Source organism: Oncorhynchus mykiss, chromosome 19 (genome assembly GCF_013265735.2).
Source record: "Oncorhynchus mykiss isolate Arlee chromosome 19, USDA_OmykA_1.1, whole genome shotgun sequence".
NCBI lineage: Eukaryota > Metazoa > Chordata > Actinopteri > Salmoniformes > Salmonidae > Oncorhynchus > Oncorhynchus mykiss.
Window position 1 is genome coordinate 28,781,849 of NC_048583.1, and position 14,390 is coordinate 28,796,238.

Here is a 14,390-nt window from a genome sequence, read left to right on the forward strand (position 1 = left end):
CGTACAAGTCCTTAGGTATCTCAGGATATTACATCATGTGACTTCCTGTTGTGTTGTAGCTGCTGATGTCAGTGTTTGACAACAGTATGAAGACCTACAACGTGGTGGAGAATGACCCGTATGACTGGGAGAGGACTGGGTCTGATGGCACTCTGAGCATCAACGCCACAGCCACCACACCACAGCACCACACACGCCTCACACCTGCACACATGGGGTAAGAGACTGGGAATCATGGACTAGCTGTTTGAAAGTCCACTGAGGGTTTAGGGGTTTCTTGTTTCTTTCACAATCGCACACTGGTTTTAAAAACAACTATCACTTCTTTACAGAATGAATGAATGAATCTACCTGTTGAATGAATGGATGAATCTTCCAGTTGCTGTCAGTTAGTGACACCATAGTAACCTCTACTCTATGATTCCAGAATGGCGAATGCGTCCCTGGTCCCTGGGGACCTGGCGAGGGAGAACACGGATGACGTGCTGCAGGACGAGCAGCTCAGTGACAATGGGGAGAACAACCCTCCTCCAGAACGCCTCCCTGGATCCCCCAGCATGCCCCGGGCCAACCAGGAAGCTGACGTCTGGGAGATGCTGGACCATGACCGCAACCGCATCAAGACAGCTGTCTGGAAGGTAAACACACACACACACACACACGTGAACACACACACGTGAACACACCCACACACACATACACACCAGCACACATGTATACACACACCCATATCCTTTACCACTCCATCCCCTGGTTCCATCCCCACCAGGCAGCCACAGAGGAGGAGCACAGCAACAACCAGGGGGGTCTCCAGAGCCCACACGCCAACCCCAGTCTGGGCTCTCCTGTCCGGGTACACTCTGAGATGGTGGGGGCCTCCGGGCAGGACGGTGGTGGTCCTCTGCTCAGGAAGCTTCGTAACATCCACAGCTTTGAGCTGGACAGGAGGTTGACCCTAGAGGCCAAGCCCAGCCCTGAACGCTTCCTGGAGGCATGGTCAGTACCCTTACTAACCCCCTGTATCTCTATGCTTCTACACTATTACTTACAACCAGGAATGGGACTTAGCTGAGAAATAAATAAATTAGCACTAGAAAGCTGGGATCCTCCTCTTTCTAGTAGCAACCATCAGTACTCTGCTTTCACACAGGATTGCATGTAGAAATCTCTGGGCTTATAAGAACACTTATTTCACTTCACACGTCAACCCGTTTGAGGAGCAGCCTCTCACTGCGTGACAGGTGATATTCTACCTAAACTCTGTATGCCATGGGCTCTCTAACCCAGTTCCTGCAGCTATCTAGTGATTCATTTTGGGAAACTAAGTGAAATCTGTTTGGGAACATCGACAGAAATGTTTTCCCAACTAAATATATTTTATTAAGCTGTTGACAGCCCCTCTCTCTTTACGCGCTTGGGAAAGGAATGAACAAATTCACTATAGACAAACTACTCTGTAAGCCACCCTGTGCAATCCGTGAACCAACATCATCGACTTGGCCTATACATTCTCTCCCAGACTCATGGATAGAACATTTGGAGCGTAGCATAAGGTAACCAGGCCATCCAGTATGCATAATAACACAGTCCACGCTCAAAGGTGATTACTAGAGTTTTGTTGAATTTTGTATATTAGGCTATTGCATAACAGCACAATTGTTATTTTAATTCAGGCTTGTTGGGGGGGATTGAGTATAAACTCTAAAATGCAATGGACTTGCAACTTCTTAAATGCTGAGAATGAATCACCACTTTAGTAAGCGTCCATTTCACTGTATCCAATTGGTAGTTACAGTCTTGTCTCATTGCTGTAACTCCCGTACGGACGTGGGAGAGAGCTGTGCGTCCTCTGAAACACAACCCAACCGAGCCGCACTGCTTCTTGACACAGTGCCCACTTAACCCGGAAACCAGCCGCACCAATGTGTCGCGATGGGACAAGGACATCCCTGCCGGCCAAACCCTCCCCTAATCCGGACGACACTGGACCACTTCTGCGCCGCCCCAGAACCTGGACTCGAACCCAGAATCTCTAGTGGCACAGCTAGCACTGCTAGACCACTGCGCCACTCGGGAGGCCCTAGATGATAAGTGTTTGTGATTTTCAATTGTATTTGCATTGATGTCAGAGTGGTTAGAGGGACAACAGAGACCTGAGTACCAGACCATTAGTGACCTGATGATCGTTAGAGAGTTGGGTACTTCCAACGCATCAGTGCCATTCATGTCAAAGCGCATAGGAGATTACCGTGACTCAAACGGTCACGTGGAATTTGACTGCGGTCATGACTGCAGGTGTGGAGGTAATACAGTCACCACAACAGCCCTACTCCTGTCCTGTCTTCTCTGAATGCCCTGACTGTAAGTCGCTCTGCATAAGAACACCTGCCAAATGACTAACATGTTAATGTCTTTCTCTCTCTCCAGCTCAGTGAAGCAGCAGGGTTGTGGGCAGCAGCAGCAGGAGAAGGGGTCTGAGGTGGGCCAGGGTGTGTCTGTACCTGCTGTTGGTGCCACAGCTCTAGGTCGAGCTGGTGGTTCTGACCGAGTCTGGCACTACGACGAGGAGTTCATATCTGGTGGTGGCACCAATGGTAGCTCACCCAAACCTGTCTCCCCTCACTCCCCTGGCTCCCTGGAGCAAGGCGAGGGGGCACCCAGCAGCGGAGGCTTTGTGGCCCTCAACCTGAGCTCCGGCAGGGGTGAGGTGGACTCCAGGGAGTGGGTGATGGTGGAGAGGCCCAGCGAGTCCCCAGGGACTGGAACTGGGGCGAAGGCTACGACCAGCCCCTCTGAGGAGGAAGAAGAGGACCTGGAGGTGCTGGAGGTACCCCTGGGGGCAGGCCAGGGGTCAAGGGGGAGCCCAAGTCCTGGTCAGGTCCATGGGGACAGGAATGGGAACCTCCAGGGGTCACCAGGGTCCAGGACAGGACCCCCTAGAGTGGACAGGCTGGAGCTGAGTGTGGGACACCCGGGAAGCGTGCCCCCCATCACCCCGACTAGCCCTGCTGAGGGCCTGGCTGAGGGAGTACTCACACAGGTAAGGACCTCGTGGACTAGTATTACACAGTTCACTGTAACACACTCCGCTATTTTATTACATACCTCACTGTAACACACTTCACTATTATATTACACACCTCACTGTAACACACTTCACTATTATATTACATACCTTACTGTAGCACACTTCACAATTATATTACATACCTCACTGTAAAACACTTCACAAGTCTATTACATACCTCACTGTAACACACTCCGCTATTATATTACATACCTCACTGTAACACACTTCACTATTACATACCTCACTGTAACACACTCCACTATTACATACCTCACTGTAACACACTCCACTATTATATTACGTACCTCACTGTAACACACTTCACTATTACATACCTCACTGTAACACATTTCACAATTATATTACATACCTCACTGTAACACACTTCACTATTATATTACATACCTCACTGTAACACACTTCACTATTACATTATCTACCTCACTGTAACACACTTCACTATTATATTACCTATCTCACTGTAACACACATCACTATTACATACTTCACTGTAACACACTTCACTATTATATTACATACCTCACTGTAACACACTTTAATATTACATACCTCGCTGTAATTCACTTCACTATTATATTACGTACCCCACTGTAACACTCCACTGTTATATTACATACCTCACTGTAACACACTTCACAATTATATTACATACCTCACTGTAACACACTTCACTATTATATTACATACTTCACTGTAACACACTTCACTAGTATATTACATACCTCACTGTAATACACATTACTATTACATATCTCACTATAACACACTTCACTTTTATATTACCTACCTCACTGTAACACACTTCACAATTATATTACATACCTCACTGTAACACACATCACTACTACATACCTCACTGTAATACACTTCACTAGTATATTACGTACCTCACTGTAACACACTTCACTATTATATTACATACCTCACTGTAATACACATTACTATTACATATCTCACTATAACACACTTCACTTTTATATTACATACCTCACTGTAACACACTTCACAATTATATTACATACCTCACTGTAACACACTTCACAATTATATTACATACCTCACTGTAACAGACTTCACTATTATATTACCTACCTCACTGTAACACACATCACTATTATATTACATACCTCACTGTAACACACATCACTATTACATACCTCACTGTAACACACATCACTATTATATTACCTACCTCACTGTAACACACATCACTATTACATACTTCACTGTAACACACTTCACTATTATATTACATACCTCACTGTAATACACATTACTATTACATATCTCACTATAACACACTTCACTTTTATATTACCTACCTCACTGTAACACACTTCACAATTATATTACATACCTCACTGTAACACACATCACTACTACATACCTCACTGTAATACACTTCACTAGTATATTACATACCTCACTGTAACACACATCACTATTACATACCTCACTGTAACACACATCACTATTATATTACATACCTCACTGTAACACACATCACTATTACATACTTCACTGTAACACACTTCACTATTATATTACATACCTCACTGTAATACACATTACTATTACATATCTCACTATAACACACTTCACTTTTATATTACCTACCTCACTGTAACACACTTCACAATTATATTACATACCTCACTGTAACACACATCACTACTACATACCTCACTGTAATACACTTCACTAGTATATTACGTACCTCACTGTAACACACTTCACTATTATATTACATACCTCACTGTAATACACATTACTATTACATATCTCACTATAACACACTTCACTTTTATATTACATACCTCACTGTAACACACTTCACAATTATATTACATACCTCACTGTAACACACTTCACAATTATATTACATACCTCACTGTAACAGACTTCACTATTATATTACATACCTCACTGTAACACACATCACTATTACATACCTCACTGTAACACACATCACTATTATATTACCTACCTCACTGTAACACACATCACTATTATATTACATACCTCACTGTAACACACTTCACAATTATATTACATACCTCACTGTAACACACTTCACAATTATATTACATACCTCACTGTAACAGACTTCACTAATATATTACCTACCTCACTGTAACACACATCACTATTATATTACATACCTCACTGTAACACACATCACTATTATATTACATACCTCACTGTAACACACATCACTATTATATTACCTACCTCACTGTAACACACATCACTATTACATACCTCACTGTAACACACTTCACTATTATATTACATACCTCATTAGCTCACTTCACTATTATATTACGCACCTCACTGTAACACACTTTACTATTACATATCTCGCTGTAACACACTTCACTATTATATTACATGCTTAACTGTAATACACGTCACTATTAAATACCTCACACAGGTAAAGACATATCATGCAATGTTTACTGAAAGTGTAATACACCTTACACAGAACTAGACACGGTAGGATGCTTCATTCATCTGGGTCAACAGTAGCATCTTGCTGTGGATTGAAGTGAAATGTGATTGTGATCACTAATGTCATGTGAGCTTGTTTCTTTTCTTGTGTGAGCTTGGTAAAACTACAGATACTCCTCAGACAATGGTTTTGTTTGAGAGTGGCTGTTGCTTGAAAGGGCACTTTGATTTGCATTTGATATCATTATTTGCTCTTTATTTACAACTTTCATTTGCTATGTTGATTTTTCTACTCTTGAATTCTTGTCCTGGGTTGACCCTTTCACAAACGGTGCTATATGAAGTAATAGATTGTACACTGACTCATGCGATTCCTCTAAGGAGACGTTTTAGATCTCAGGATTCCTCCCACCTCGCCGTCCACTCCCTCAAAGTTTTAAATATATGCTATACTCCTCCTTTCTCACCCCCACCCCCATGCCAATCCGCCCATTTCCCCCACACTACCCTCTCTCCACACCTTCAACTCTTCCTATTTCTCTCCCCGCACTCTACCTGTTCAAACCATCTCTCCTCTTTCACCACCTTCCCTCTCTTTTCACCCTCCCTCTCATCACCTCTCACTCCACACTTCCTCTCCTCCTCTCCTCTCCTCTCCTCTCCCATCCTCTGTCCCTCCCTCCTTCCCTCTCCCACCTCCTCCCGTACTCTTAGCTCCCCACCTCTCCTCCTTCCCTGCCCGAGGAGGTTTTGGCCAGGACGTCCAGTCCTCTGTTCCTGCGTTCCCCCAGCCCGCACACCCAGACCCTCCTCACCACCCTGTCGGACCCCCTGCACCAAAGGGACCCTCCTGGAATGAGGCACAGCTATTCAGCCAACCACCAACAGCACCTCCTCCGTCCCACCTCCTGTTCCTCCTGCCACGCCTCCCTACCTCCACCACCTCACCCCGGTTCCGCCCGTAACCAATCGCCCACCGGGCGCAGGAAACTGCCCGCGATCCCGGCGGGTGCCGCCAACAGCAGGTTCCCTTCCGTTATACGCATCACACGTGCCCAACTTCAGCAGGTGATGATCTTGCCGCCCACTCCGCCCTGAGGCCACTAACCAATCAGTCGTCTCTATCTTAACCATAACACACCGCCTACCTTCCTCCCTCAGCTATTAGTTTCTTCCTGTCCTTTTTTACAAGTTTTGTTTGGTTGTTCTGCTTCTTTTTTGTTTCCTTTTGCTGCTAGTGCGTTTGTTTGGCTGTTGTGTTGTTGTGTTGTCATCAGGCAGGCTGCTCTCTCCAGGGAACAGCAGATCATTGTGATGCAGACTGAGCACGCTCAGATCAATGTGTCCTCGTGTCAAGGGAAGGAATTCGGTCAATTCTATTTCAATTCCTTTTCAATTCAGAATGTAAACGGAAATTGCACTTCCACTTTTCTTGATTGAAAAGCGATGTTGAACATTGGAATTTGAATGTCAGTTTACTTCCTGAATTGACTGAATTGAGTCCAACCTTGCTCAGGGAGCTTTCTGATTGGAGTATGTGTGTGTTTAGAATGTGGAGCCATGACAACAGGTTACGTGACAGTAACTTTTGTTTTGGTGATTGTCTCTGTCTTTTGTCCTTTCCTCTTCTCCTGTTCGCTCTTTCTTTTCTAAAAACTCAACCTGACCCTCTCTTTCTCTCATTTGTAGTCCCATGCATGGTTGTGTAAATGTTTTTGTTCTTATTGCAGACCTGGGTCAAATACATGTGTCAAATACTTGAGGGGTACTTAGTTTAGCTTTCCAGGTACAATGGAATAGTCCCAAAACTCCAAGTTAAATAAAATACATTATCTATACTATTTGACCCAGATCTGTCTTGTTGCTGGTTTGATACTGACTAACAACTTAACTGACATTTCCTTGATCTTAATTAAATCTTTTCACATGATCTCTTACAATGTTGCCATTTGACTCTATTTCTCTCTCTCTCTGTCTCTCTCCGTCTGTCTTTCTCCCTCTCCCCATCTCTATCTGTAGTTGACAGCTCAGCGGTCCCAGTCAGGCTCAGACAGTGCTCCACATTGCCTCCTGCTGGAGAGACGAGGTGAAGCCGCAGCTGAGGCCAAGCAGCCGCAGGATAATACTGCTACCGCTGATATCCACTCCTCCCAGGGCCAGGAGCGCCTGCCCACCCCTAACCATACCTTTACCCAGCCTGGCAGCCAGCCCGCCAGTCCCACCACTCTGGATGACCTCCTGGCAGATACCCTGGTCAACGGAGGAGACACCAACACCCAGACCCATACCAAAGCCCACAGTCCTGTGCCAAGCCGAATGTCTTCTCCTCACTCCCCTCGCTCTCCCGTTTCTCCTAATTCTCCCCGTTCTCATTCTCCACGCTCCCCCCGCTCCCCCCACAGCCCAGTATTAGGGCTAGTCAACGGCCATCTCTCTCCCCCAGCTTACGGCCAGGGGGATGGCAGCAGTGGAGCCTTCCCAGAGCTGAAGGACCATGAGAGTGACCAGCCCCGGCCAGATAGGGGAGATGGGGTGGAGACCAGTGACCCAGCCCCAGCACTAACCCCCTCCTCCCTGCCCTCCGCCCCCCGTAGGAACCCCTCCCGCAGGCTGAGCCGTATCCCTGTCCTGGAACCCTCCAGTCTGCTGGACCTCCTCCCCACTCCTGGCTCTGCCATGGAGAAGCTGCTTCAGAAGAAAGCCCACCACCACCAGGGAGGAGGCCACCACCCAGCCCCCTCTCCCACAGCCTCTCCCTCTCTCTCCCACCGCGGCTCCATGATGGCCTCACTCCCCCGCGGGGAACAGCTGTCCTCCGCCTCGGACCGCTCTGAGACGGCCGATGAGTCATTCCTGGGGTCACGCTCCGACCGCCAGGGGGACGATGCCCCCTCCCTGTCCTCCTCCTCCAGCCCCCTGTCCCGTAAGAGCAGGATCCCTCGCCCTGTTAACCTTCCTAACCCGGCCACAGAGCAGGAGCGAGCTGCACAGTACCTACCACGCCCACCCCCGGGCAAGCCACCCAGTCGCCCTGCAGTGGAGGGCAGGTAATATAACTCTTCATTATTAGTTTTTATTACCTGTCTATGCCATCTGTCATAGTAGCCTGGTCCCAGATCTGTTTGTGCTGCCTTGCCAACTCCTATGGTCATTGTCATGCTACTGTTTGGACACAAACAGATCTGGGATGAGGCTACTATCATTCAGCTGAATTACTCTCATTTTGCCTTAATGATCTCAATTTACAATGTATATCTAAAGTTACAAACCCATTCTCCATATTCCATCCTCCACCCAAGGCTGAGGCGTTACCGAATTCGAGCGGGCAGCACCAGCGACTCAGACCTCCTGACCTGCCTGGCCCAGCTCATGCACCATGGTCATGGTGGTGGTTCTGTCCGCGGCTCCCCCCACCACGGCCGCTCCTCAGCTCAGCACGGAGGCTCCCGGATGGGCATGTGTAGCCTGACCAACTCCCCCCACCACCATCACCACCGGAGCTCCAGCGCATCTCCACGCAGCTCCTCCTCTCTACAGCGCTCTGTCTCCTCCTCCCCCTCCCGCCACGAACACCGCGGGGGAGAGAGAGGAGGAGGGGTTTGTTTCGGTCGGTCCCGATCCCCTCCTAGCTTCTCCGGGTCCCCCCCTCCTCCCCGGCGCTCCTACCCTCACCACCAGGAGACTTGCTGCAGTCGCCAGGCCCGCACCGGCCCCTTCCACCAGCACGCCCCCAGGGGGAAAGTCTGCAGCCGCGAGGAAAGAGAGAGGAAGTGCTCCAGCAAGCTGAGCAGCAGATAGTGGCCCACTGCTCCAGCTCTGGTCCAAGCCTGGCCCACAGGAAGCTCTGGGCCTATTTATTAAAGCGTCTCAGGGTAAGAGCAGGTCCCCTCTGTCATTGTAATCTTATTCATGAAGTACGTAAATAATAATAAATCACTAAACTTATCCTAGATCAGCACTCCTATCCTGAGATGCTTTGCGAGTAGGCCCTGGGAGGTCAGTGTTGTTGCCACAGCAGAGGGTGGGATGTTCATACAGACCAGACGATCATGATGAGGATCTGAGGCCTCTGTCAGAGAATACTGAACTTAATGCCCCCCCCCCCCCCCCTCTCCTCCCCGTTCAGTTTCTCCCCACACCCCGCTGTCCTCTATCTCTTTCACTTGTAAATCCTTCACTCTTTCTCCTCTTATTCCTTCCATTGTGTCATCGTTTAATCACTCATTTATAAGCCCACTTTAAGCGGTCATACTTCATGCAAAAAGTATCCAGATGCGTCATGCTGTGTGTAAAATGTTGGGGTACTTACTTCCCTCATCTCCTCAGTGAAAGTGAACACACTTCATTCAGATTACCCTAGGACGCTCATGGTGGAAATTCAGTGGATGAGCACTTGTGTATTAATCACTAACCATTATTATATTGGCTTGTTCTATTGTGTTTCCTCTGTACTGGCCTAGGGAGCGCAGTGCATAGCAGGCCTACATGTAGGGCCATGAAGCCCTCGAGAGAAATGTACACTATCTACAGATCCTATTTATTTATATTTTGACGCTCCTGTCACACCAGTTACACTCTCTCTCTCTCTCCGTCTTTGACTTCAGATGTACTGTATAGCGAGGGTCCTTTATTTCAAAGGCATCTAAAGCAATCGATCGATCAGTGAAAGAAGTGATCATTTTGAGCGATCCTTCCTTTAATACAATCGTATAGTGTGTGTGTGAGCTCACACACCTACTTGTGCCTACTGTGTTGATTGATTGATTGATTGGGGGAACCTAAATGTCAAAGTAAGTGTGCGATTGAATACTAGTAACTGGGCCTTGATTCCCTTTATATGCTCCTCTTGAGAAAGGAGTCTGACTTTGCGTCCTAATTCTTTACCCTTCTGCCTTGGACGTAAAAGTAATGGTGTAAGAAATATGATGGCAACCCTCCCTAGCCTTGCCCATGCTTACACCAATCCAGCGATTTTAAATGCATGGATGGGAGGGAACTGCACACTTGGGGAGAATTTGGACACAGCCTGCTGATAACTTTATAACAGTAGTAGTGAATACAAGGCAACACTAAGTTATAATGATTATTACTGTATAATAAACACTTGTCTTAATGTGTGCCTTGCCTTGGCACTTTGGGCAGCTCCTGGTTTCACTACAAAGTAGGCTATGATTCTCATTTTTACAAAATGACCCCCTGCAAAAAATTGTGCCAGCTTCAAAGACAGTCCTCTTCATGTGAGTGTAACTTTATATTATTCACCACAAGGAAAAGGAAGCAAAGTGAATGGTTTTATTTTATTTATTCAGACATTATTTTAAGAAAGAACATTTTTATTTAAGATATTAAAGAAAGGGAATGTTTTAAACTAAAACTTCGATATCCTGTTTGTCTAAATGTTATGACAGGTCCAATATTTATGTCAAATAATGTCATGCTATTTATACCATATAAATATCATGTATCGTATACCAAATCAGTGTTTCAAACTTCCCAAAGGATAAAAAAAAAAACATGTGCAAGAGAATGTTTTGTTTCTTTTGTAATGACATACTGTATGTTGTGTGCACTATTACCTCAGAGTTCATGTATTGTTTGAGAACCAACCACAATTTCAATGAACACTATCATTTAAAACCTCCCTCACCTGACCTTTCTTCTACCCCCCCCCCCCCCTCTAGCCTGAAATCCAGAACCGGTTTTGTTCTGACATTCCACTCCTTGTACTCCGTGTTATTGCCCCACATTGGAATGAAAAGGAGTAGCAAGGAGTGGAATGATAGCAGAAACCGACTGAAACACGGGCTACCTCTCCCCACCACCTCTGCTTGTAAGATACTGTAATATAACTAACCACTGCTTCCAGCACTATTACTCCTTGCATGCGCTGCCTACCAAGAAAAGAGAAAAACCAAACAATCAACCAATCAGTAAAGTAAGCAGCATACCAGTTCCCATAATGCATTGTGAATGTCTGAAAGGGAATTCTTCTTCTTGTTGGATAGTACCGTATGTATTTTGGTTGGAATATTTAATTTGTTTCGTTTTCTATTTCTCCTCACAATCTCGATCACTCTTCACTCTTATCGTCCCACCTGGTCCACAGCATTGATCTGCTTTTCTAGCTCTCCAAACGCTCATAATCCTAGGACTACTGCACTGACTGATTCGGTAATACTCCTGAAAAAGGATGCTGGCGAAATACCGACGGTATAATTTTTAATACCGTTTAAAAAACAAACGTTTTGGGTTTTTTTTTTTGGGGGGGGGGGGGGGGGGGGGGGGGGGGTGCGTGCTACGCCACTGCTTATATAATAAATATAAGTTAAGTATCGCTATAAGAAATCTAAAATGTGTCAAATAAATGATATCCAGCTCAGGGCTCCAGCTATGCATTTAGTTTCCTAACTTGCTAGCTAAGTGGCAAGATGTTAAGATCAAGCTTCTTGGTTATAACAGAGACATTCAACTCCCTCCTGGATCAAGATCTCTGTTGCCTAAATTGTTTTGTGCATCAAAAACGGTAAGACGCTATGAAAATCTGGTTCCCACCCAAACCTTATACAACCAATATGCAGTGGGAGGTATCTACTATACCACTGCTCTATGAGATGGACTCCATTGCTCTGTCATGATATACAGTACTGGATGTCAAGTGAGTTGTTTTACTTGGTCCAATGTGATAGATTGTCTTGGTACTTGGCTGCATACAGCCTGGTGGCGTTCCAGGTTGCTTACATTGCAGACAAGCTGATACAGATCTGATTCAACGTAGATCTCTACAAATGTGGGCGTAGTGTTTAACATAGCGGGAACCCCATCAATTACTTCATGATCTGATGATCTATGCAACATGTGGGCAACCTTGAAAAACCCCTCTGTCTCACAGCGTCGTCACTATCTGGCCAAGTTGCAAAGTCATAAGCCCTAGCCTATTTCTACAAGTTCTCTTTTTAAAATCTGGTTTTAAACCTAACCTTAACCCTAACCTCAGTGCTGACCTTATGCCTAACCTTCAATTAAGACCAAAAAGCAAATTTTGTTTTTCTGCAGCCTGCCCATCTAGTGGGAACCGTTTCACAGAGCAGCTATGATATGACTTATCCCAAGGCTAGACACAGACAGTGTTCAGTCAGTCGGCCGCCTTAATCATGTCTCTTCTCTTTCCTTGGCTGTGTAAGCAAGGGATGACTGAACTGTCTGTCTGTTTGTCTACTCTGTGCTGAGGATCACTCCACTGCTTAGCCACCAAGCTACTGTCAGGTTCTTCCATAGACTGTATAGGGTTCTCCCGAGTCCCTTTCCATCCTTGATAGGCGTGTTGTCAGTCCCGTCTTGCCTGCCTTTACAGATCTGTGGAAATGATTTATCCAGCAGATTAGAGGCAGAGTATTGGTGTTTGGCTTTCAGATATCTAGCTTTTCTTTCTGTGGGCACCTCTGCTCTTATTGGCCAATTTGATCCAATCAAGTTGTCCATTGACTGGACAGAATGTTTGAAGTCACCGGCAGTAGCCAATAGCCATTTGACCACTGAGCTGTGTCTGGATTCTGGAATCAGAAATGTGTTTTAAGGTGTATGATAAAGCTCTGTTTTTACATCCAGAGATTGTGATACGAATGTACAGTACATATACAGTAGTACCACACCAAGCAGTGAGTGATCTTTTCAATTCTAGGTTATTCGGAACTTCCATAAGCTAACTGACTTCAGCTGTAGTTGCTCAAAATGTTTATTATATACCTGTAAAAAGTTTAATGTATTTATTTAAAAGGTCATCTTGATTAACCGTAACTTATTGCTTTACTAAAGGCTTTAATAAAAGGAAAGTGCTGAAGGAATAAAGTGCTGCTGATTTTGGGAAAATATCAATCCATTCATAATATTTGCATTTTATTGTTATTATTGCACAAAAAAGTGGTATATTTAAGCAGTAAGGCCTGGGGGGTGTGGTATATGGACAATATACCACGGCTAAGGTCTGTTCTTTTTAAGCACTACGCAATGCGGAGTGCCTGGATACAGCCCTTAGTAGTGGTATATTGGCCATATACCACAAACCCCCCCTGTTGCTCTATTGTTATTATAAACCGGTTACCAACGTAATTAGAGCAGTAAAAATAAATGTTTTGTCATGCACGTGGTATACAGTCTGATATACCATGGCTGTCAGCCAATCTGCATTCAGGGCTCAAAGCACCCAGTTTATAATGTTACTTTTTGGACTGAGATTATGATTTGCCACTGACTGTATGGTGGTGTGATTGTGAAGGTGTCACGTGTCATAGCCTACCTGTATCTGTGGTCCATTGATTGTACTCATTCATGGCCACAGATACTGTGTTTTTGGGCCAAAAGGCCAAATGTAAAAACAACAACAACAACAAATTGATTTATTGATGTATTGGGTAGTGATGCTCATCGTTGAGACCCATTGCCTGTGTGACTTCAGTTTTAGATATTTCTTGAGATGCTTCACGTTTTAGTCCTGTGTTGCAATGTAACGGTTTTGAAATGTATGTACAGTCACAAGGAAAGAATGTAACAAGAGGAGGATCGACATTGTACATAACTGTAATTATGTATGCTTATTTTATTATTTGTACCATATCAATGCCTTGTACAGTGTTTTTTTTTTTCGTTTACAATTATTTTGTATTTTATTTTTATAAACTGGTTATAAATAAAATACTCATTCAGCATGCAGAAAACACCTAAACTGTTTGCCTATTTATTTTATTTGAGAAGTGGTCTGCAACAGTGCACTATTGTAATGCAAATGTCACATTTGCCTAGTATTTTCACGTAATATTGGAACCGGTTCCGGTTTGAGTGCTGTTTGCACTTA

General features: G+C 45.1%; 1 protein-coding gene across 3 annotated transcripts in view; it reads left to right on the top strand.

Annotated features, from left to right (window-relative positions):
* The window catches only part of ttbk2a (tau tubulin kinase 2a), a 36,200-nt gene extending 21,944 nt beyond the window's left edge, over window positions 1–14,256 (top strand). For 2 of the 3 annotated variants that reach the window (XM_036954606.1, XM_021573864.2), the window contains exons 8-14: window positions 60–217; window positions 428–638; window positions 770–996; window positions 2,428–3,040; window positions 6,257–6,610; window positions 7,562–8,589; window positions 8,842–14,256. In XM_036954606.1, coding sequence (XP_036810501.1) covers window positions 60–217; window positions 428–638; window positions 770–996; window positions 2,428–3,040; window positions 6,257–6,610; window positions 7,562–8,589; window positions 8,842–9,340 — 3,090 coding nt within the window. In that variant the 3' untranslated portion in view covers window positions 9,341–14,256. The remainder of the gene's footprint in view (window positions 1–59; window positions 218–427; window positions 639–769; window positions 997–2,427; window positions 3,041–6,256; window positions 6,611–7,561; window positions 8,590–8,841) is intronic. The other variant, XM_036954607.1, reaches the window with a different exon arrangement.
* The last annotated feature ends 134 nt before the right edge of the window (window positions 14,257–14,390 follow it).